The sequence below is a fragment of the Lacerta agilis genome, chromosome 14 (genome assembly GCF_009819535.1).
Source record: "Lacerta agilis isolate rLacAgi1 chromosome 14, rLacAgi1.pri, whole genome shotgun sequence".
NCBI lineage: Eukaryota > Metazoa > Chordata > Lepidosauria > Squamata > Lacertidae > Lacerta > Lacerta agilis.
Window position 1 is genome coordinate 24,680,960 of NC_046325.1, and position 23,637 is coordinate 24,704,596.

The 23,637-nt window shown below is 41.8% G+C and overlaps 3 protein-coding genes across 3 annotated transcripts; 1 reads left to right on the plus strand and 2 right to left on the minus strand.

Moving 5' to 3' along the window:
- Window positions 1-2,404: 2,404 nt before the first annotated feature.
- On the minus strand, window positions 2,405-10,289 carry LOC117057924 (olfactory receptor 1020-like). The gene is made up of 2 exons (XM_033168768.1): window positions 9,909-10,289; window positions 2,405-3,385 (listed from the first exon to the last, which is right to left on the minus strand). The coding sequence occupies exons 1-2, from the start codon at window positions 10,287-10,289 to the stop codon at window positions 2,405-2,407; spliced, it is 1,362 nt and encodes a 453-aa protein (XP_033024659.1).
- A 6,189-nt stretch (window positions 10,290-16,478) lies between these two features.
- On the minus strand, window positions 16,479-17,442 carry LOC117057925 (olfactory receptor 2AP1-like). The gene has a single exon (XM_033168769.1). It carries the CDS (start codon window positions 17,430-17,432, stop codon window positions 16,479-16,481), a length of 954 nt encoding a protein of 317 aa, XP_033024660.1. The 5' UTR covers window positions 17,433-17,442.
- A 4,715-nt stretch (window positions 17,443-22,157) lies between these two features.
- Window positions 22,158-23,126, plus strand: LOC117057926 (olfactory receptor 10A4-like). Its single transcript, XM_033168770.1, has one exon. It carries the CDS (start codon window positions 22,158-22,160, stop codon window positions 23,124-23,126), a length of 969 nt encoding a protein of 322 aa, XP_033024661.1.
- The last annotated feature ends 511 nt before the right edge of the window (window positions 23,127-23,637 follow it).

The following is a 23,637-nucleotide window of genomic DNA, read 5'->3' on the forward strand; positions in this document are numbered from 1 at the left end:
TATACGAACTAGGGAAATATTGCAAAAGGACCCCTCAGAGATGGGTGTGTCCCCAGCTTAATACAGAGGCCCCAATTTGAGCCACAATCTGAGCACAGTGCTCCTTGAGGTCCTCATTTCATACTGGAGTTTACTCCACTAGACCCACAATCAACCACTGCTGCTTCCTCTTGCACCTTCTGTCTCTCTTTCAGAAATGGGGGTAAATGCATTTTGGGAGAGCGTGTAGCAGGTGGTGGAGGATGCTAACTGCCACCAGTCAGTGGCAAGTGGCAAATGGAATGTATTTTTCCTGTTAAACTGTGTAAATGGGCCACACAATAGCTTTTCACCTCCATCCCTAAACAGAATTTGACTGGATATCCAAATACATAAAATGGTTTTAGTTAGAATTATTCATTTATGGGATCTTAATATTTATAGTATGCTGGATATGTTTTTGGCATTATTATTGTTTCTTACCTAGGCATGAACAGATTCCCTGAAGTCTGGTCCATCCCTGTTTTCAGAGGGGATGGGACTAAGAAAAATATATCTGCCACCAGTGTTTACATGGGGCAGCCATGTTTTCGCCATACAATTCCCCGTGAGAGTGACACAATGTCATCAAGTCACATGACTCCCAGGGTGATTGCTCTATGAGTAAGTGTGTGGCAGCAAGGACTACCACGTGATGGCTGTCCAGATAGATCTGTGGGCAGACATATATCCTTATTTGAAAGTGTTAAAGGGGAAAGGGGATAAGGATGAAGGCAGTGAAAAACCCCCTGAGCCACCTGGTAAAGTCATCCACTTTACCACAGGTTCTGAATTGCCCATTGATCTGTTTCATGTTTTGATCCATCCTGTTTGGATCAACTGTATCTGCTTTGAATTTGAGAAAGGTTGATTCCTCCTCCACCCCTCTTCTTATCTGCTCTTACCTATTTAAATTATTATAATGTTTTGGGAGGGGTTGTTTAGAAGCTCCGATAAATGTTTTTTAAATGTATTGTCATGTAGTTTGGGAAGAAAGTCAACACATTGGGAAGAAACTGGGAAAGAAAGCCACACAATATACATTATGAGAGCATACTGTGTAGGAAAGTGGTGTGGAACTTCATGTCTAGGAGCCAAATGGGTCCCTCCAAGTTTCTCTGTTTCGATCTTGGGATTCCCCAAACACCACACCACCTCATTGGCCACACACATCTCTTTCCAGGCCACCTCCCTCCCACTGATCCTGCTTAGAAACCTCGGTGAGTGTTTTCAGATGACTGGAATGTGTCCTTGAACTGTGATAATCCTTTTTGTTTTCATGGATGAAGCAAAAAGAGGTTAATGTCTGTCAGGATGCTGTCAGTGGCTCTGGCTTGGTTGCCCAGGAAAATATAAAGACAATAGAACCCAGGTGGCAGTGGGGCTGGTGTGTGTCCCGGGGGCATGCCACACATCCTGGGGGCATGGCATGCTGCCTGAGAGGGCATGGCACCCAGTGCAGGCAGCCGCGATGGCACCCCACCGGGATCGCGCTGCCGGGGGCGATGCACTCCCCCCGCACTCCTCTTCCTCCTCCAGTGTAATGGCATTGTTCCGAGTGAATCTCCACACACACCCCATCTCTCCCAATTCCTCATTTGTTGTCATCATCTCCTCCTTTACAGGTGCCGCTGAGTGCCCTCTGTCTTTTAGCTCTTTGCTCTCCTACTCTTAAGGCTCGCCAGGTTCTGGAAGATGGTGGGTCTAGAATCTTTCTAATGACAACATGTCAGTCAGCTGCTACTCTGGCTCTACTATTATTTCTCAACTTTCCCATCTACCTTTGAGCTGTAACCTCCTGCAAACCCCTGTTGTAACTCTATACTGTCTTCCTTTTCCTCCTACGAGTGTGTAGAAATTAACCTACTGCGGAAAGTAAAAAATTGTATTGATTGCTTGGCCCATTTTTAGTACTGCCCTTCCCCAGACTGAAGTTCAATCAGAAGGAAAGAGGCCATCAGGCTGAAGACATTTCCCACCCCTGACATAAAGAAAACATGCAATTGCATTAGTTATAATAAACTAAGACACATTTCTTAAGGACCTAGATTTAAATAAATAAATAAATAAAACTTCTCCAAAATTATTTTTCTGAGTAGTCCCAACAGACAGTCAAGATGCAAAAGTAAGCAGCCTTCTTAACCAAAGTGCTTAAGAGATTTTGGTGGGAGAATCTATTTTACCACATGAATTAACTCTATTATTTATACCATCTATGATGGACTAGTATGGAAATGCTTAGTAACTATTTTACATCATAATCCCCCCAGACCCACCAAGTGAGCCTTATTGCTGCAATGGCTCCAGAGACCTGCTTCTAAGCAGAGAAGTATGTGAGGAATATTACCAATAAATAAATTGTCCTGTGAAATTTGCAGCCCATCTTCTAAATTCCTGTATGAATTGCAAATTTCCTGGAACCCCTTTTAATTGCCTCCTTGACATCATTGTTTCTTAAGCTATATATGATGGGATTGAGAAGGGGAGTCAATATGGTGTACAGGAGAGAAAAAACTTTGTTCAGGTCTCTCAGGGTGCTTGTCTTGGGTACAATGTAGACTACAATCAGTGTCCCATAGAAAACTGTCACCATTGTGAGGTGAGAGGAGCAAGTAGAGAAAACCTTCTGCCTGCCAGAACGTGACGAGATCTTCAGGATGGCGGTGATGATGCAAACATAGGATGCCAACGTCAACAGCAAAGGAGGAAAGGTACACAGTGATGACAATATTAAAACTGAGCTGTCTATTATATGTGTATTACTGCAAGACAAGTCGATGACTGGGCCAAGATCACAAAAGAAGTGGTCAATCTCATTAGGGCCACAAAAGACTAACTGGGACATGAAAGATGTGGTTATGGTGGAAGCTAAACCCCCACTCACCCAGGAACCAGCAGCCAGTTGATGACACAATCTGCCTGTCATTTGGGTAGTATAATGCAATGGCTTGCATATGGCTAAGTAACGATCAAAGGACATTGCGGCCAGGAGGAAACACTCTGTAGTAACAAGTATGCCAAAAATATAAAACTGTGTGACACAACTAGTGACTGAAATGGACCTGTCCCCTGTAAAGAGACTATAGAGCATCCTGGGCATGATGGTGGAACTGTAGAAGGTCTCCAAGCAAGACAAGTTACCTAGGAAGTAATACATGGGTGTGTGAAGGTGCTGATCAGACACAACAAGAAGAATGATGATGAGGTTCCCACAGATGGTCACAATGTAAATCACCAAAAACAGCAACAGGAGAACAGTTTGCAGATTCTGACCACCCTCAAACCCCAGGAGAAGGAATTCTGTGATCATGGTTTGATTTGCCCTATTTTGCACCTGCCGGGAGATCATGTAGATAACATTTGCACGCTGGAAAACAAGAATGGGAAGATTTAATTTAAGGCAGTGTTGAAGCAAACTTTGTAATAGTAGTAGTAATTTTTATTATGACCATTGGTCCATATCAAAACAACAATAACAACAATACATCATTTTAACATTTTAACCAATACAATTTAAAACAGTTTTACAAATTAAAACTACCTCTATATATATACAAAATTCCAATTGGATAAGACAGTTGTATTCATTAAAATTCATTTGTCCATCTAAAACTTAATTTAGACTCTATCAAGTAAAATATAATTTTACAGCTAAGTTCTGGTTCCAATTAATGGTTATTTGGTTTAGCTGAGCTATCAAAATCATAAAGTGATCCATTCCTCTTCTTTTGAAATAAAACATTAATCAGAAATCTAGCGACCATAAGGGATCTGCTTGACTCTTCATCTTTCAGTAAGTATATTAATTGGGCTTCCTTAGTTTCACCCGCAGTTCGCAATAAAAATGGAGACAGAAACCTGGTCCGAGCAGCCTGATGTAATGGACAACAAAAGATTATATGATTCAAGGATTCTATAGAACCACTATCACAGTCGCATAGAAGTGAAATCTGGCCATTGGAGAGTCTGTTACCCATGACGTTGGATGGGAAAGCATTGAATCTGGCCTTTATGAAGGCATACCTGTATGTCGCAACAGATAGAGTAGTTAAGTAAGATGGTAGTTTCAGTGATGGTGTTAAGCCAAGATTTATCGGTGAGCAGGTACCACTGCCCATCGTGATATTATGTTGGAGATCAATCTCCTCTAATTTTTGGATAACAGTTCTCTTGGCTGAGGCTAAGTCCAATTTTAATAATTCGGATGGGGAAAACTTTGTAATATGTAACTGTATGTTTGGAGTGTGAATTTTACAATGGCGAGGTGTTTGAACACCACTCACTGTCTGCTAGCCAGATTTATCACCTAAATTCTGTAATCATTGCATGATTGCTTCATTTTGCACTTGCCAGCAGGAAATGTAGATAAGATCTGAACATTGGAAAACAAAAAAAGAAAGGAGGAAAAGGGTAGAACTAATTTGAAATCATATTTGAAAGAAACTAGAAACTAGAAAATGTATAGGTCTCACAATGTGAATTTTGTAACTGGATATTTTTAGCCACACACTTGGCTGCTGCTGCTGCTGCTGCTGCTGCTGCTTCTTCTTCTTCTTCTTCTTCTTCTTCTTCTTCTTCTTCTTCTTCTTCTTCTTCTTCTCCTCCTCCTCCTCCTCCTCCTCCTCCTCCTCCTCCCCTCTCTCTTTTGTTCCTCTGCTAGCAGAGAAGGGTGGGGGTTGTGGGTGTAGTAAAAGGGGGACATATCATCCAGCACTACAGGATTACTCAAGACTTTGAGATTGTCTTGCAGGGCAGGTCTCAGTGGTTTTATTAAATTCTGAAGCTGAATTGATTTTGCACAGCAATATCAAAATATCAAAAAGTGATATTGATAAGCGATATTAAAAAATATACAGTGGTGATAAAATGTGGACCTTGTCTTTTCCCATTCTGTAAATATGTGAGAAAGGTTGCCTTACCTTTAAATGTGTCTACTTTATAATGAGCAGTGTTGTGAATTCTCTCAGCAGCAATATCAGAGTCTGAAGGTTCAAAACATCCTTTGACATCTTTAACTCCAGTACCTGTCTTCAGGCTGATACTAACAACAATGCAGGGAATCAATATGAAAAACCTCTAGATCATGATGTCCCAAAGGCATTGTTCTTATTTGCCACTGATCCTAGAGGGGTGCTTAGTACTCCTCCTTGGGTTATTAACTCCTTTTATCTTGGAGGAATGTGTGATCTCCCTCGACATTTGTGCACAGCAAGAATGTCAACTACTTTAAACTGCCAGAAAATTAATTCTACTTTGAGCATGCTGTAAAATTTAAGGTCAGGCAGAGCTATCAAGATAATATTGTTTTTCTTTCATTTTGCTACTGTAATTTACTGTACAGCAAGAAACTTGTTGAATGCCGTCATTCTAGCTAATTCTATCATTAAAATTTTTTTTTGCCATTCTTCTAATGTTGGGACCACTTCTGATTTCCAATTTTTTGCAATTAATAGTCTTGCAGCTTGTTGTTGTTGTTCAGTCGTTCAGTCGTGTCCGACTCTTCGTGACCCCATGGACCAGAGCACGCCAGGCACGCCTATCCTTCACTGCCTCTCGCAGTTTGGCCAAACTCATGTTAGTAGCTTCGAGAACACTGTCCAACCATCTCGTCCTCTGTCGTCCCCTTCTCCTTGTGCCCTCCATCTTTCCCAACATCAGGGTCTTTTCTAGGGAGTCTTCTCTTCTCATGAGGTGGCCAAAGTACTGGAGCCTCAACTTCAGGATCTGTCCTTCTAGTGAGCACTCAGGGCTGATTTCTTTGAGAATGGATAGGTTTGATCTTCTTGCAGTCCATGGGACTCTCAAGAGTCTCCTCCAGCACCATAATTCAAAAGCATCAATTCTTCGGCGATCAGCCTTCTTTATGGTCCAGCTCTCACTTCCGTACATTACTACTGGGAAAACCATAGCTTTAACTATACGGACCTTTGTTGGCAAGGTGATGTCTTTGCTTTTTAAGATGCTGTCTAGGTTTGTCATTGCTTTTCTCCCAAGAAGCAGGCGTCTTCTAATTTCGTGACTGCTGTCACCATCTGCAGTGATCATGGAACCCAAGAAAGTGAAATCTCTCACTGCCTCCATTTCTTCCCCTTCTATTTGCCAGGAGGTGATGGGACCAGTGGCCATGATCTTAGTTTTTTTGATGTTGAGCTTCAGACCATATTTTGCGCTCTCTTCTTTCACCCTCATTAAAAGGTTCTTTAATTCTTCCTCACTTTCTGCCATCAAGGTAGTATCATCAGCATATCTGAGATTGTTGATATTTTTTCTGGCAATCTTAATTCCGGCTCGGGATTCATCCAGTCCAGCCTTTCGCATGATGAATTCTGCATATAAGTTAAATAAGCAGGGAGACAATATACAGCCTTGTCGTACTCCTTTCCCAATTTTGAACCAATCAGTTGTTCCATATCCAGTTCTAACTGTAGCTTCTTGTCCCACATAGAGATTTCTCAGGAGACAAATGAGGTGATCCGGCACTCCCATTTCTTTAAGAACTTGCCATAGTTTGCTGTGGTCAACACAGTCAAATGCTTTTGCGTAGTCAATGAAGCAGAAGTAGATGTTTTTCTGGAACTCTCTAGCTTTCTCCATAATCCAGCGCATGTTTGCAATTTGGTCTCTGGTTCCTCTGCCCCTTCGAAATCCAGCTTGCACTTCTGGGAGTTCTCGGTCCACATACTGCTTAAGCCTGCCTTGTAGAATTTTAAGCATAACCTTGCTAGCGTGTGAAATGAGTGCAATTGTGCGGTAGTTGGAGCATTCTTTGGCACTGCCCTTCTTTGGGATTGGGATGTAGACTGATCTTCTCCAATCCTCTGGCCACTGCTGAGTTTTCCAAACTTGCTGGCATATTGAGTGTAGCACCTTAACAGCATCCTCTTTTAAAATTTTAAATAGTTCAGCTGGGATATCATCACTTCCACTGGCCTTGTTGTTAGCAAGGCTTTCTAAGGCCCATTTAACTTCACTCTCCAGGATGTCTGGCTCAAGGTCAGCAACCACATTACCTGGGGTGTATGAGACCTCCATATCTTTCTGGTATAATTCCTCTGTGTATTCTTGCCACCTCTTCTTGATGCCTTCTGCTTCTGTTAGGTCCTTTCCACTTTTGTCCTTAATTGTGGTAATCTTTGTACGAAATGTTCCTTTCATATCTCCAATTTTCTTGAACAAATCTCTGGTTTTTCCCATTCTGTTATTTTCCTCTATTTCTTTGCATTGCTCGTTTAGAAAGGCCCTCTTGTCTCTCCTTGCTATTCTTTGGAAATCTGCATTCAATTTCCTGTATCTTTCACGAGTTTTCTTGGCAGGGATACTGGAGCGGCTTGCCAGTTCCTTCTCCAGGTGGATCACGTTTGGTCCAAACTCTCCACTATGACTTGTCCATCTTGACCTGTCCATAGCTTCCCTGAGTAATTCAAGCCCCTTCGCCACGACAAGGCAGTGATCCATGAAGGGGGTCTTGCAGCTACTGCAGCTACTGTTGCATATAAAAAATGTTTTTTCATATCTCTAGGTATATCATTGGTTATAATTCCTAAAAGAAACACTTCCGGTTTCTTATTGATTGTTTTCTTAAACATTCCTTTTAATTCTTCATGTATAATTTCCCCCCCAAAAAAATTATTTTATTGTAAACCGGGTGGGGTATAAATTATTATTATTATTATTATTATTATTATTATCATTATATATTTATACCCCACCCATCTGGCTGGGTTTCCACAGCCATTCTGGGCTGCTCCCAACTGAATATTAAAAACACAATACAGCATTAAACATTCAAAGCATTATTATTATTATTATTATTATTATTATTATTATTATTATTATGTGTGCCTTCTGTTTGAAAATTAAGATTTCCCCTTAAATTCTTATATCACTGTGACTACAGTGTGTCTTACTCATTCCTTGGCCTATGTTCTAGCAAAGCTACAGAGTTGAACCTTGAGATCAGCGAGTGAAAAGGGTGTTCTAGTGGAGCTCTGAACTTCCCAAGAATTGAAAATCTGGGGCTCTAGCACTTTTTTGAACCAATGTAAGTCTCTGGATAGGGGATGGGGCTTCCTGGTTGAGTTAATATTGTAGTATCTTCATTCCTCGGAATCATTGTTTCTTTCTTGCAAGTTCCTGTCTGTTTACCACTTTGTTTTCTCTGGTTGAAGTTGAAGGGACATGGTCCTAGTTAGAAATAACTAATTGGTCAAATGTGTATTTCTTGAATAATGAATTTATTATTGGAAGATGATTTCATCATCTACATGGAATCCAATTCCTTTTTTCCATGAGGTGATGATTAAACGTTTTTGGAAAGTAACACAGGATCAGGGTGCTGACCTTTAATTTAATGTTAAGAGGTCCAGATAATTGCTTGTACTTTCTGGGAGACATATAAAGTAAGGTCTGTTACCACAGTCAAAGACAGCCCATTAGGGGGCTTGTTTCATATTCAGGTAATGCCAACTGCACTGGTGGCCTGATCCACAGTTATAATCCAGATTCACACCCAGCATTACAGCACTATTAAGGATCATGACACAGGACAGGTGTGGTCCTACTACTACCTCTACCCCATCCCCACTTCTGTGGCTAACAGTAAGTTGGGAGAGGGGAATTTAAAGAGGGTTTCAGATAATTTTTTTGGCATGTGGCCAAGGTGCGAAGAGAAAGTGGACCCTCCCCCCCCCAAGCTGACAGACCCACCCTCTCATCTGGTCCAAAAACGGGCCCCTAGAGTTCAGTAGGCATGAGCTCAAAACACTGCTTCAATTACTGGAATTAGTACACTATGAAATCCTAAAAAACTGTTCCATTTCCCATGTCTGACATGACTCCAGTGCTATTGGGAAGAGGAGAGAATTTCATTTATTGGTTTATATTCTTGTTAAAATATCAATGAAAACATCAGATCACCATAACCTTTGCAAACACTGCACTCAAGTACAATTTTGAAAGGTTGACAAAGCACATAATATGGATAATTACAACAAGGGTTTGTTTGTTTTTGCATTGTCCACTTCGAGACATTTTGAGGATTAGAATATATAAACACGTGCCTTTAAAAAGAGGGAGAATATTATGGAGACTCATCAGCATTTCTTCTAAAACTTCCTTGGTGAAAAGCCTCAATTTATTCCTGATTTCATTCAGGGGCAGAGTTTATGCTTAATCATGGTATAAAAAACCCACCACCTCTAATTATAACCCCCCTACAATTCACTGTGAGAGGAAAGATCCCAGTGGACCCAGGGTTTTGCAGACATCGATACCTGAACTACCTGATAAACTTAAAGAAAATGGAAGAGTTCAAATCACTCATTGGAAAAAGAAATTGTCAGTTTCTTCCAAACTCGTCTTAGGGCTCTGTGAACTTCTTGGTTTCTCAAGCTGTAGATGAGAGGATTGACCAAAGGAGTCAAGACTGTATAGAAAATGGAGAAGACTTTATTAAGGTCTCTCAAGGTCGGGGTGTCTGGCAGCATGTAGACAATGATTAAATCACTATAAAATAAGCAGACAACAATTAAATGAGAGGAGCAGGTTGAAAAAGTCTTCTTCCTTCCAGTGGTGGATGGGATCTTTAACATGGTGGAGATGACGCCAATGTAAGACATGAGAGTCAATAGAAATGGGACAACAACAAAAATGAAATTAAAGAAAAGGACGAGGAGTTCAATCATGCTTGTGTCACTGCATGACTTTTTTTCCAATGGGAAATAATCACATAAGTAATGATCTATGACACGGGGTCCACAGAAGGATAGCTGAACCATGAAAATCAGCACAATGCAATTAGCCATCAAACCATTTATCCATGCTCCTGCCATGAGCTGAAAACACAATTTTCTATGCATAATAGTGGCATAGAGCAAAGGACTGCATATTGCCAGATAGCGGTCGTAGGACATTGCTGCCAAGAGAAGAGTTTCTATAGCTACACAGCAGCCAAAGAAATAAAACTGGGCTATACATCCGCTAACAGAAATGGAACCGACACCGCTTAGCAAATCGGCCAGCATTTTGGGCACGATGATTGAGCTATAGCAAGTCTCCAGGCAGGACAAATTCCCCAGGAAGAAGTACATGGGAGTGTGCAGGTGCTGATCTGCCACGACCAGAAAAAAGATCAGCAGGTTCCCAGCTGTTGTCACAATATAAACCATCAGGAAGAGCAAGAAAAGAAAAGGCTGCAGCTCATGGAGATTCCCAAATCCCAAGAGGATGAATTCTGTGATGACTGTTTGGTTTCCTTCTTCTATATCCAACATTGTCTTTTTATCCAACAAATGTTACACCAAGTTTAAAATCTAACCAGGAGGACATACGTTTTAGTGCAAGAGAAACATCAATAACATTTTGTACATGAGCTCCAATTGTAACTGCAAAGTGTATTTTTGTTAGGTTAGTCGATTTTGTTCCCTGCACTAGGAATGAAGCTATGGAATGTGATTGCTGTAAAAGTCACAACTTGGTTTAAATACAAAAGACCTGCAGTTGAAGTCAGCACTTGAAAGTGCAGGCATCCTGAGCTTGTCCCCTAGGGAAGGAGAATGGCATTTATATCTACAACAAAATGTTGCAGTGCGGAATTCTCCTGTTCCATGTTCTAACCGGTACCCCCCTAAAACTCCCAAATTATTTGAATTCCTTAACTTCCTCAGCTCATAGATATGCCTTTATAAAGGCAAGATTTAACACCTTCCCATCCAACGTCTTGAGAAATAGATTCTCCAATGGACAAATATCGCTCTTCCCACAGATGGTCACAATGTAAATCGCCAAAAACAGCAACAGGAGAACAGTTTGCATAATCTGGCCAACCTCAAACCCCAGGAGAACGAATTCTGTGATCATGGTTTGATTTGTTCCATTTTGCACTGACTGGGAGATCATGTAGACAAGACTGACACACTGGAAAACAAGAAGGGAAATGTTAGATTTAAGGCAGTGTTGAAGCAATCTTTGTAATATGTAATTGTAGGTTTGGAGTGCAAATTTTGCACTGGTGAGGTGTTTGAACACCATTCACAGTTTGCTAGACAGATTTATCACCTAAATTCTGTAATCATTGTATGCTTGCTCCATTTTGCACTTGCCAGGAAGACAACAAAAATATCACAGGGAAATTCCTGTGTGCAATATGCAATCAGGGATTTCTCTCCTAGTATAGGAAATAAATTAGCACAATGAAGTTAGGAAAATAATATTGTTCATTTACCGGTAACTACCCTTACAAATTGTCACATTTGAGCTTTGCATAGAAACAAATCAGGCCTAAAAGAAAGTGTTGAAGCCTGGAATGCTGGCTTGATCACGATTCCAAACACTCAATTCTATTTCCTCTCCCCCAGTTTTTTTTTTAACTACCCCCCAAGTCAGACTTGATTCCATCTCACTGTGTACAGTATGTCCTCTTCTCTCTCTCTCTCTCTCTCTCTCTCTCTCTCTCTCTCTCTCTCTGTCTCTCTTGTTCCTCTGTTAGCAGAGGAGAGTGGGGGTTTTGTGGGGTGGGGGAGAAGAGGGGGACATTCCATTCAGCACCACAGGATTACTCCAGACTTTGAGATTGTCTTGCAGGGCAGATCTCACTGGTTTCATTAAATTCCGAAGCTGAAAATATCAAAAAGCGAAACAAAAAAAAATCCTCCCAGTAGCACCTTAGAGACCAACTAAGTTGGTTATTGGTATGAGCTTTCGTGTGCATGCACACTTCTTCCTATACACTGAAACAGAAGTCACCAGACCCTTATATATAGTGAGAGGGTGTATGTGGCAGAAAGTTGGCATCTGGGTTTACTGCAGGCTCTGGTACCAGTGTCCATGGCCCCAGCAACATCAAATATACCATCTCAGGACTATTTACCAGAGCCTGCAATAAACCCAGATGCCAACTTTGCTGCCACATACACCTGGACACCACCATTACTGGCCCCAACAACATCAAACATACCATCTCAGGACTATTTAATTACTCATCTTCTAACATTGTGTATGCCATCAAATGCCAACAGTGCCCTTCAGCTCTCTGTATTGGACAAACAGGCCAGACTCTACAACAAAGGATAAATGGACATAAATCTGACATCAGGAATCACAAGACAGAGAAACCAGTAGGAGAACATTTCAATCTCCCAGGGCATTCTATACAAGATCTCAAAGTAGCTGTCTTATTACAAAAAGAATTTCAGAAATAGACTGGAAAGAGAAGTTGCTGAATTGCAACTTATTACCAAACTTTAAACCATGGAGAGACCTGGTCTGAACAAAGACATTGGATTCTTATCTCATTATACATGATAAAGCTATTTTTAGCCATCTCACCCATTCCTTTTTTCTGTAGGACCAATTTCAGTCGTTAACAGTCGTCTACAGGTTTACCACACCTATCAGCCCATTCCCACCTCCCTTCTGAGTAATACTCCTCCCCACCCTCTCACTATATATAAGGGTCTGGTGACTTCTGTTTCAGTGTATCTGAAGAAGTGTGCATACACATGAAAGCTCATACCAATAACAAACTTAGTTGGTCTCTAAGGTGCTACTGGGAGGATTTTTTTTATTTTGTTTCGACTACAGCAGACCAACACGGCAACCTACCTGTAACTATATCAAAAAGCAATATTGATAAGCGATATCAAAAATATACAGTGGTGGTAGAATGTGGACCTTGTCTCTTCCCATTCTGTAAATATTTAAGAAAGGTTGTCATACCTTTAAACGTGTCTACTTTATAATGAGCAGTGTTGTAATTCTCTCAGCAGCAATATCAGAGCCTAAAGTTCAAAACATCGTTTGTCATCTTTACCCCACCTTCCGGCTGATACTAACAACAATGATACTAATAACAATGCAGGGAATCAAGCTGAACACTTATAGATTGTGATGTCCCAAAGGCATCACTCTACTTTGCCACTGATCCTAGAGAGGTGCTTAGCACTCCTCCTTGGGTTATTATCTCCTTTTATCTTGGAGGAATGTGTAATCTCCCTTGACATTAATGCACAACAGGGTTGTCAACAACATTAAACTGCCAGAAAATTACCGGTAATTCTACTTTGAGCATGGTGGAATCATTTAAGTTCAGGCAGCGCCATCATGATAATATTGTTTTTCTTTTATTTATTTTTTGTTACTGTAATGAACTGTGCAGAAACTGTGCAGAAACTGTGCAAGAAACTGTGCAAGAAACTCGTTGAAGTTCATGGGGCATGAACCAGTCAAGCCAAAACACTTTAAACTTACATTTGCTTACAGAGGGAGAGCTAGACACTTGCTAGCATTGTTCCCATTGAAAAAGAAAGAGATTGGGAACTATTTAACTTGGACTGCTTTATCTATATATTAGTAACAGGCAGTCCTGGACTACACACACTGAGGGAATGATCCAGCCCCACAGAAACACTGTTACAAGGTATATATCTGAACCCATATGTGTGTCCACCACTTACATGTGTTCTATGCACATTCCTGAGAGGACTGGAAACTTTTGCCATAGTCAATATGTGCATGTGTTATGAATGCATCTTTACTGTTAACCCTTATACCTAATAAAAATGTTCATAAACAAGAGCATAAAAGAAGAATTGGTTTATGACATGAAATGAAAGATAAAGTATACAGATGCTGCTTTGGACAGCAAGGTTACTGATGGGCAGCGGTTCATATATACCTTAGATTTAAAGGGGGGCAAGAGATTCCCTAATTACCCAAGCTTGAACTGTGAGCATGGCAATTTGCCATAGACACATACTAATAAGAAAGAGAAAAGGAGTTAATATACCTAATCTAGCTGTAAGTGGAACTCAGGGACCAAAGAATGGCGTCTTCTCTTTGAAAATTAAGATCACCCTTTAAAATCATATATCACTGTGACTACAGTGTGTCTCACTCATTCCTTGGTCCATTTTCTAGCAAAGCTACAGAGTTGAACCTTGAGATCAGAGAGTTAAAAGGGAGTTCTAGTGGAGCTGTGAGCGTCCCAACAATTGAAAATCTGCAGTGTATTACATCACTATTAAGGATCATGACACAGGACAGGTGTGATTCAACGTCTACCTCTTCCCCAGCCCCACTTTTGTGCCTAACATTAAGTTAGGAGAGGGGAATTTAAGAGGGTTTCAGATAATGTTTTTGGCATGTGGCCAAGGTGCGAAAAGAAAGTGGACCCCACCCCCACCCCAAGCTGACACACCCATCCTATCATCTGGTCCAGAAACGGGTCCCTAGAGCTCAGTAGGCATAAGCTCACCACACTGCTTCGATTAGTGGAATTAATACTACTACACCACATCATACTCATTTCTGATTTGTATGAACTCAGTTGTTTAGTGTGGCAGCCTCTGCACTTTAGAACTCCCTGTCTGTTGAAATCGAGCAGGTGCCTTCTGTGTACTCTTTTCAGTACCTCTTAAAAACATTCTTATTTAGACAAGCCTGCCCAGAAGCTTAGAAAATTGAGGTCATTTTAATCTGTTTTAGTATTTTAATTATTGTGTGTTTAAGGTTGCAAATTTTTCTCGAGTCTATAGTTTGATCATTTTTGGAATCTGCTTTGAGGTTTTTGACAATCAAGTGGTGTGTACGTTTTATGAAATAAATAAATGAAATGACATGAAATAATTGAGATACTTTATTGTGCAGGTCCCTGATATGCATCCATAATAGCTCCTTTCAGACGTGGGGCTAAATGCTTGGACATCATGGAGTCTGGGTTGGTAAGGATATTCCTGAAGCCGAATGGCCCAGTAGGCAAGGAATTTATCCTTGCCCTGGACACCGGGCTAAGCAACGCTATTGGTCAGTTGGTCTCGCGCTCAGGGGAACGCCCTCTAATTCCTGCCATCATTGGCCAATTTGGTGGCAGGAGGATGATCTAGCCTGCAACACGCCGGTTCACAGAGGAGCCCCAGGGCCCAACTGCAAAGCTGCCCACCCAAGAAGAGGGAAATGTACTTCCTGTTTCTCTCTCCACACATTCCATGTATAGGTGGAAAGGAAGTAGTTTGAAAGGGGTACAGACACCAGGGGATCTCTTTTAAATCAATTGTTGTGGATTCAGGTTAACACGGGGTTAAGTCTGCACAGGATGTTACGTTCTGACACTGGATGTTTGTTCCTGTCCTGTACTGCTTTTGATTTTTCTGTGTCGCAGTTTCTACTGTGCTGTAAGCCAGAATGGAGCTATGATGTATTGCTCTCGGCTGATGTACATATTTACCAATAAAGATGACTTAGACTAGAACTTTTGCCTCAGGAAGTGTTTTATTGGGACTTAAAGATTTCACTTCAGGACTTTATGCTGTACTAAACTCTGCTTGGACTGTTTCCAGCTCGTTACGCAGATCGATGGAAGCGTGGCTGGACCGGAGAATGACTTACTGGCGTTCGGCCCAGAGAGCTCGTTATCCTCCTGGCTTGCCGTCGACCTTATCTTCATCATCAATAGTACTTGAGATTACAAAAATCCAATGCATGCAAGTGATCTTTTTCACACTGTGTCACTGATTGTGTCCGGTGTGTATGTCATGCATAATATAGTCAATGTATTAGAAGGCAGGGTCAAACACAAAAGGGAATAGCTACTTGTATGAAGAGGGAAGACTGAACTTGCTCCTCATATACAAATTCAAATAGTTGCAGATACTCAAGTCTAACTGGAATGGAGGGAAAGATGATTAAGAGCTAAATAATTATTACATTCAAACAAGACATGATGCGCATATCAGAAGTAAAGGATTCTGGAAAGAAATTTGTTTACACCTATGGAGGATAGCAAACAGAAGTGTCTCCCCCACAAGGGCAGAGCTGTGATGCTAGATTCCTGGCAGTTGCTTACTGGGAGGGGTAGGGATGAGGTTGGCAGGTGCATGGGCAGAGCAAACTCTCCACCATTTCACCACATCCTCCTGTCCTTCCTTGTAGGTAGCAGCAACACCATTTTCTAGCATTGTGGCTCCACCCCACCAGGTGAATCACTTCTGATAGCAAGAAAACCTGCTGGAAAAGGAATGATACTGTTTGCCTCACCAGCATATTCCATCTCAGGTTTGCAAAAAATAAAGACACACCCACCCACTTCTTTATATGTGACTGTGGCAAGCATAAATACACCAGCACTTTAATTTGTCTCATACCCACATATGCACAACCCTTCACACTTTTTTTGCATAATTTCTATACACTTTGATATTTATAAAATGATCTTTGCAACACAAAAATGGGACCAATAAACAGCTAAGAACTACTATATACAAGTTGTCTATAAAGCCAAACCTACAACATTGGAAAAGGAAAAGGGGAAAGCTATCTGCCATTACCAAGGAGGCAATCCAATATGAATGCCTTTTGGGCATTACAACAGTATTAAGTAGGGTAATGTGTGTGTGTGTGATTTTTCCCCAAGGAAAAAATAACATCCTCAACGAGGTGCAAAATCAACTTCTAGATAAACAAGCATATTAAACTATGGCCCTGCAATATTTAGTAAATATTTTTCTGAAGGCTTCCTTGACCTCTCTATTTCTCAGGCTGTATATCAGGGGATTGAGCAAAGGTGTCAGGACTGTATAGAAGAGAGAGAAGACTTTGTTGAGGTCTCGCAGTGCATCTGTTTTGGGCAACATGTAGACAATCATGATTGTGCCATAGAAAATGGACACCACAGTGAGGTGTGAGGAACAGGTCGAGAAGGCTTTCTGCCTTCCTCTGGTGGAGGGGATTCTCACAATGGTAGATATGATATAGACATAGGATGTCAGGGTCAACAAGAAGGGAGGCAAGGAACATATCGCAGCTAGGAAGGTGGTTAAAAGTTCAATCAAGTGTGTGTCGCTACACGAGAGCTTTAATATTGGATTGAAATCGCAAAAGAAGTGGCTGATTTCACTGCGGCCACAGAACCTTAACTGGTGCATTAAATATATAGTCATGTTAATAGCCAATGAACCACTGATCCAAGATGCAGCTATTAGCCAGAGGCAAACTCTGCCATTCATCAGTACCGTATAAAGCAGCGGCTTACATATTGCCACATACCTATCGTAGGACATTGCTGCTAGGAGATAACATTCTGAGGCTGCCAAGAAGCCAAAGAAGTAATATTGTATCATGCATCCAGTTACAGAAATGGTTCTTGGACCTCCGTCAGAGAGATTGGCCAGCATCATGGGAAGGATGTTGGAGCTGTAGCAGGTCTCCAGGCAGGACAGGTTTCCGAGGAAGAAGTACATGGGGGTGTGAAGGTGGCGGTCAGCCACAACAAGCACAACAATGAGAATATTCCCAAGCATGGTCACAATGTAGATCACCAAGAAGAGCAGGAAGAGAGGAAACTGAAGATCTCCGAGATCTCCAAATCCCAGCAGAAGGAATTCAGTGAGGACTGTTTGATTTCTCAATTCTGCTTTTGCCATTGTATTAGCTTCACACCTGGAAAGATTAGATAAACTGTACTTTAGATGGGTGGAAAGGGTTGATATACAATAGCTTTTTTCATTTGCACCCATAAGATTTAGATGTTGACAGTTATACAGCAGGTATTAAACTGGAGAGAGGTCAAGAGAAGAGGATGGGAGGAGGTTTTCCAGGACAACTTTTCAAGTCATAAGTGAACACAACTAGAGGGCTCAAACAAATAATTTCCCTCTCCATTACTAAGATTTTTTAACAGGACCTAGATTGACCACGATGCACATTATCCTTAATAATATATTTGCTTTTTAATTCTTCATTAATAGTAGCAAATACTAGGGATGGACAAACCTTTCAGTTTCTCTTAGTTTTTCTTTTTTGTCTTATATTTAGTTCACATTTCCGTGCCATGAAAAAATTCATACAATTTTATTTTGTGCACATTTCACCTAACATACACTTGCTTGCGAACGCGGGTGGCACTGTGGTCTAAACTACTGAGCCTTGGGCTTGCCGATCAGAAGGTCGGCGGTTTGAATCCCCGCAACGGGGTGAGCTCCCTTTGCTCGGTCCCAGCTCCTGCCCACCTAGCAGTTTGAAAGCATGTCAAAGTGCAAGTAGATAAATAGGTACCGCTCTGGCGGGAAGGTAAACGGCATTTCTGGGCACTGCTCTGGTTCACCAGAAGCAGCTTAGTCATGCTGACCTCAGCCAGTAAAGTGAGATGAACACCACAACCCCAGAGTCGTTCACGACTGGACCTAATGGTCAGGGGTCGCTTTACCTTTTTACACTTGCCTGCACACAAGACAACCAATCTAGAATGAGGCTGCCAGACTGATGACTGGGAGCAGCCACCGGGACCATATAACACCAGTCCTAAAGGATTTATATTAGCTCCCATTACATTTCTGAGCACAATTCAAAGTGTTGGTGCTGACCTTTAAAGCCCTAAATGGCCTCGGTCCAGTATACCTGAAAGAGCATCTCCACCCCCATCGTTCAGCCCAGTCACTGAGGTCCAGGTCTGAGAGTCTTATCGTGGTTCTTTCACTGTGAGAAGTGAAGTTACAGGAAACCAGGCAAAGGGCTTTCTTGGTAGTTGCATCCACCCTGTGGAACGACCTCCCATCAGATGTCAAAGACATGAACATTTATCTGACATCTGAAGGCAGACCTGTATAGGGAAGTTTTTAATGTTTGGTGTTTTATTGTGGTTTTATAATTTGCTGGAAGCCACTCAGAGTGGCTGGGGCAACCCAGTCAAATGGGTGGCATATAAATTATTATTATTGTTACTATTATTATTATTATTATTATTATTATTATTATTATTATTATTATTAATCTAAGGTCACAGATTTAATCCCCATATGGGACAACTGCTTATTCCTGCATTGCAGGAGGCTGGATTCAATTATCCTCAGGGTGCCTTCCAACTCTAGAATTCTATTATTTTATTTATGACATCTACATTTGTCCTTATGTACAAATGGCTTTTAATGCCCATTGTGCCTTTAGAGTTACAAAGCACATGGAAACTTCTTGCCAGCCATGTCCAGATTCTTCTGTTTCTTTCTTTTCACCCCCCCCCCTTCCTCCTCTCTCTAATTCTCACACATCAATAGTTTTGCTTACCTTATTCTTCATTATCACTGTTTTCATGTCTCAGTTGACTGTAATGTGTTTGCTTTGATTAATAACATTTTTTAAAATGTATAGATTACAGCATGCCCATAGTGCTGAAATTCAATTCACTTCTTCTGCTGTATCTCTGTTCTGAAAACAGTCTCTTCTCATTTTCCCCATCGTATTCCTGACCTCAATTCATTCTTGAAATTTAAAAAATGCATTTAATTTTGTTTTCAGTGTTTCTTCTCTCCATATATATTTCATCAGAATGATTATCCTTCTTGATGCATTGCATCTCTCTCTTCCCACAGGGAAATCACAGTCTCCTTTGAGAACATTTTAATAATAGGTGTTTTAAGGCTAGAAGCAGCAAGCTACTTATGAACTTAAGCATGTTGCAATTAAACTACTGACTTCAAAGCCTGCTCTTTTTTTAAAAAAAAGAACATCATATAGGTACATAGAAAGCTGCCTTCTAATGAGTCGGCCCATTGGTCAACTCAGTATTGTTTGCACTGACAGAAGCTCCCAAGGGTTTAAGGCAGGGACATGCTATGCAACGAATCTGGGACCTTCTCTACTCAAGGGAGATGCTCTGTCACTGAGCTATGGCCCTTCCCCTTTCACTTTGACTGGAAGAAATCAACAGTAAGCAAACTGAGCAAACAATGGCTCAAAACAGAAAGAGGCAAATTAATATATTTTATGCTCTAGTGTAAGTGGGCATACAGGAATGTGCATACTGGAATTTGTCCACACTTCATACACATCATAGTGTGGCTGTGGCAGCATGAGCTATGGAACCATGGGAGGGAAGAGTGTTGTGTAAATGAGCTAACCCTGTGCCCCTGCTTGTAAAATTATTGAAATGTACCTCGGGTTATGAACTTAATTCGTTCGGGAGGTCCATTCTTAACCCTAAACTATTCTTAACCTGCGGTGCGCTTTTGCTAATGGGGCCTCCCTCTGCCGCTGTGTCACCAGCGCACGATTTCTGTTCTCATCCTGGGGCAGTGTTCTCAACCCGAGGTACTACTTCTGGGTTAGCGGAGTTTGTAATCCGAAGCGTTTGTAACCCGAGGTACCACTGTAACAATTTTATGATAGAATAAAAAAGGTATAGGACCCCTGACAGTTAAGTCCATTTGCAGACAGCTCTGGGGTTGCGGCGCTCATCTCACTTTACAGGCCGAGGGAGCTGGCGTTTGTCCGCAGACAGTATTTCTGAGTCATGTGGCCAGCATGACTAAGCCTCTACTGGTGCACTGAAAAAGAGCAGCGCATGGAAACGCCGTTTGCCTTCCCGCCGGAGGGGTACCTATTTATCTACTTGCAGTTTTTGGGGGCATGCTTTCGAACTGCTAGGTTGGCAGGAGCTGGGACCGAGCAATGGGAGCTCAGCCCATCGCAGGGATTCGAACCTCCGACCTTCTGATCAGCAAGCCCAAGAGGCTCAGTGGTTTAGACCACAGTGCCACCTGCGTCCAAAACACAATACAAAACAGAATACCAATACAAAAACAAATACCCACAACTTACTGAGCAATAGTTCATATCTCTGTGCGGTTCTGTGCCCTTGTGAAATGGGTACCTTCATTTGTACAAGGAATTAAATGGAACGGAAACCAATGTGAGAACCTGCTTTTCCCTGCCACAGACTATAGGGACAAAACAATTTAGTATGTTGGGGTAATTAAGCCATCCTCATCAAGGGTTTCATAAACTGGGCCAACTCATTCCCTCCCCAAGCTTTCCCCTAAAGATTGTCATCCTTGTGGAAACTTTGAACTTAGCCTGAGCCCATTGATACCTCCCTCCTGAATGTGTGTGGCTGACTTGCTTACATTAGAACCAACACTCACCACCTGAGCATTGGACATAGAAGGAATGGCATCAGAGGCAGAGCTACCTCCTCCAGCACCCGGAGCGGCATGGGGGCAGGGCTAGCAACCTGCACAGCAAGTGTCCCTAGCTGCCCGCCCAGCAAGCACCGGGGGGCACCGCTTGCGTCCCGCTGCCCATGCAGCGAGAATCGGGGGTGCCGCTAGCCACCTGCACTGCGAGCATGGGAGGGTAGCATGCCGATGTCACACACCCCCGGATGGGACCCAGGGCGGACCGCACCCCACACACACCCCTTCCTCTGCCTGTGAATGGCATAGCACTCATCACAACACTGTTTTTGAAAATGAACGCTTGCCACAGAGGCTGCTCCAATGCAGGAAATGGGGCACTGCCGCACCAACCTCATTCTTCCCTCAACCAGCCCCAACTGCCTGCCTTCTTGCACCTAGTCCAGGGGATGGCACTGCTTATGGCAGCTTTCTTCTCCTTATTATCAGTTGTAGAACATAACAGGGTGGTGGATCGGCAACAAAGCAGAATTGATTGGCTCTGCTCATCATTGGCTTTGGCTCCACCTCCTGTTAGGATCCCTGCCTTCTTCCCTATGAGTTCCAAAAGTCATCAGCCACCAATGTTCCTTTGAAAATGCCATTTAGAACAACAGTGACAACAAAAAAAGCTACTTCCTCTTTCACAGTTAAATAGTGTCTAGGGAACCAGCCTTCCTCTGGGAAAGATGTTTAAAAAAACATGGGGCAGAGCATTTAGAAATACAAACATTCCAAGCTGCTTAGTTCAATACCTGCAACAATCCAAAAGAGGAAGTATTTACCACCTTCTTCTTGGAAAACAAACCCATACGGTGAAGGAATAAGCCATTATCGCTAGTTTGATATCATAGCAGCAGGTAAGGAACATATCATTAACTGCCTCAAACAGGAGTGTGATGTAATAAGATAATGAACACTGTTGGAAACAGGATGTTGAAAGAGGTGGATTTTTGGTCTGCCCAGTAGGGTGTCCCATGTTTATCCTGTTATACGTAAATGCCATATTTATTTCTCTCGAAGGCATTTTCACGTCAATGTTTCCCAGTACCGTTACCATAAAGACCATCGACCCATCATTTCTTTTGCTGTTGACAGTAAAGTTGAATTTTTATTTTCATTTTATCTTTTCATTCTCTATTTGTAGCTACCTGCATTGAAAGGATGTTTAATGTTTTGTCTGATTTGCGGCAGATGCATTCCATGAGTAGCACCCGAGAAAGAAACCAAACGGTCATAACGCATTTCATCCTGCTGGGGTTTGGCAATCTCCAGGATCTGCAGATATTCATCTTCCTGATTTTTCTGTCCATCTACCTTGTGACCATGGCTGGGAATATCCTCATTGTTGTTCTAGTCATTTCTGACCAGCACCTTCACACACCCATGTACTTCTTTGTGGGTAACCTATCCTGCTTAGAGACCTGCTATAGCTCAATCATTCTGCCAAGAATGCTAGCCAGCCTTCTATCCGGGGACAGAACCATTTCTGTGAAAGGATGCATGCTACAGTTCTGGCTCTTTGGATTTCTAGCAGCAACAGAATGTTATCTCCTGGCGGTGATGTCTTATGATCGCTATCTTGCAGTTTGCAAACCACTGCACTATGCAGCCCTTATGGACAACAATCTCTGTGTCCAGTTAGTGCTTGTATCTTGGCTAAGTGGCTCGTTGATAGTCACCACAATTACACTAACAATGGCACAGTTCAGCTTTTGTGCTCCGTACGAAATAGACCATTTCTTTTGCGATTTCATGCCGTTGATACAACACCTCTGCAGCGGTGCCAATTTTCTGCTGTTGTCTGGCTTCATCACTACCTCTGTGTTAACCTTTCCACCATTTCTGCTGACTCTTGCTTCATACATTTACATCATCAGTGCAATTCTGAGAATCCCATCTGCCACTGGGAGAAAGAAAGCCTTTTCCACCTGTTCCTCCCACCTCTCTGTAGTCACTATCTTTTACGGGGCATTAATAGTAGTGTACATGCTCCCAAATACAGACACGCTGAGCCGAATGAACAAAGTCTTTTCTCTCTTCTACACGGTCTTTACACCTCTGGTCAATCCTCTGATATACAGCTTGAGGAACAAGGAGGTGAGCAAGTCTCTGAGACGAGCCGTCGGCAAATGTGTGCCAACACAAAAGCTCACAATAATTTCTCATTAAAGTAAATGGGTGTGTGAGACACAGGGCACTTACACACAGTGGTTTATTGTAGATGTGGTGCTTCTCATGCAATGGTTTTTTCCCCAGCATCCACATGATTTTATCCACACCAAAATGCCATCCCATATGCCCTCCATTTAATTTGTATTTACAGCTTCCATGTTTGTTTTTGTTTTGTTTTTTGTTACCTAATGGGCCTGAGTTTAAATGGGATTCTGATACATCTGGATTAAATTGGAAAATAATATTAGATGGCTTTAAAAAAAATGGGTCACAAAAATACATGCATTGTCTCTTTTTCAAGTCATAGAGCCATTCTACTTACCGGTACCAGTTACATTCAATGTGAGACATTAATGTTGCATACAGTGTGAGGTTGGGGGGAAAGAGAAAGGGGATAGAGTGAGGGGTGGGGTGGAGTGGTAAACCTTGCATTCTTTTACTTAGGTTTTTTTTGTGTCAGCATCACTTGAGTGGATTCTCTTTCTATTCACTTATTATTTTTCCTTGT

What these genes read in the sequence shown, in the direction of transcription:
- LOC117057924 (XM_033168768.1), bottom strand. Translation starts at nt 10,289, where the DNA reads ATGTTGGATATAGAAGAAGGAAACCAAACAGTCATCACAGAATTCATC. An exon ending in TGTCCTACGACCGCTATCTG is followed by an intron (nt 3,386 to 9,908) that starts GCAATATGCAGT and finishes CTTGTTTTCCAG; the next exon opens with CGTGCAAATGTTATCTACAT.
- LOC117057925 (XM_033168769.1), bottom strand. Translation starts at nt 17,432, where the DNA reads ATGGCAAAAGCAGAATTGAGAAATCAAACAGTCCTCACTGAATTCCTT.
- LOC117057926 (XM_033168770.1), top strand. Translation starts at nt 22,158, where the DNA reads ATGAGTAGCACCCGAGAAAGAAACCAAACGGTCATAACGCATTTCATC.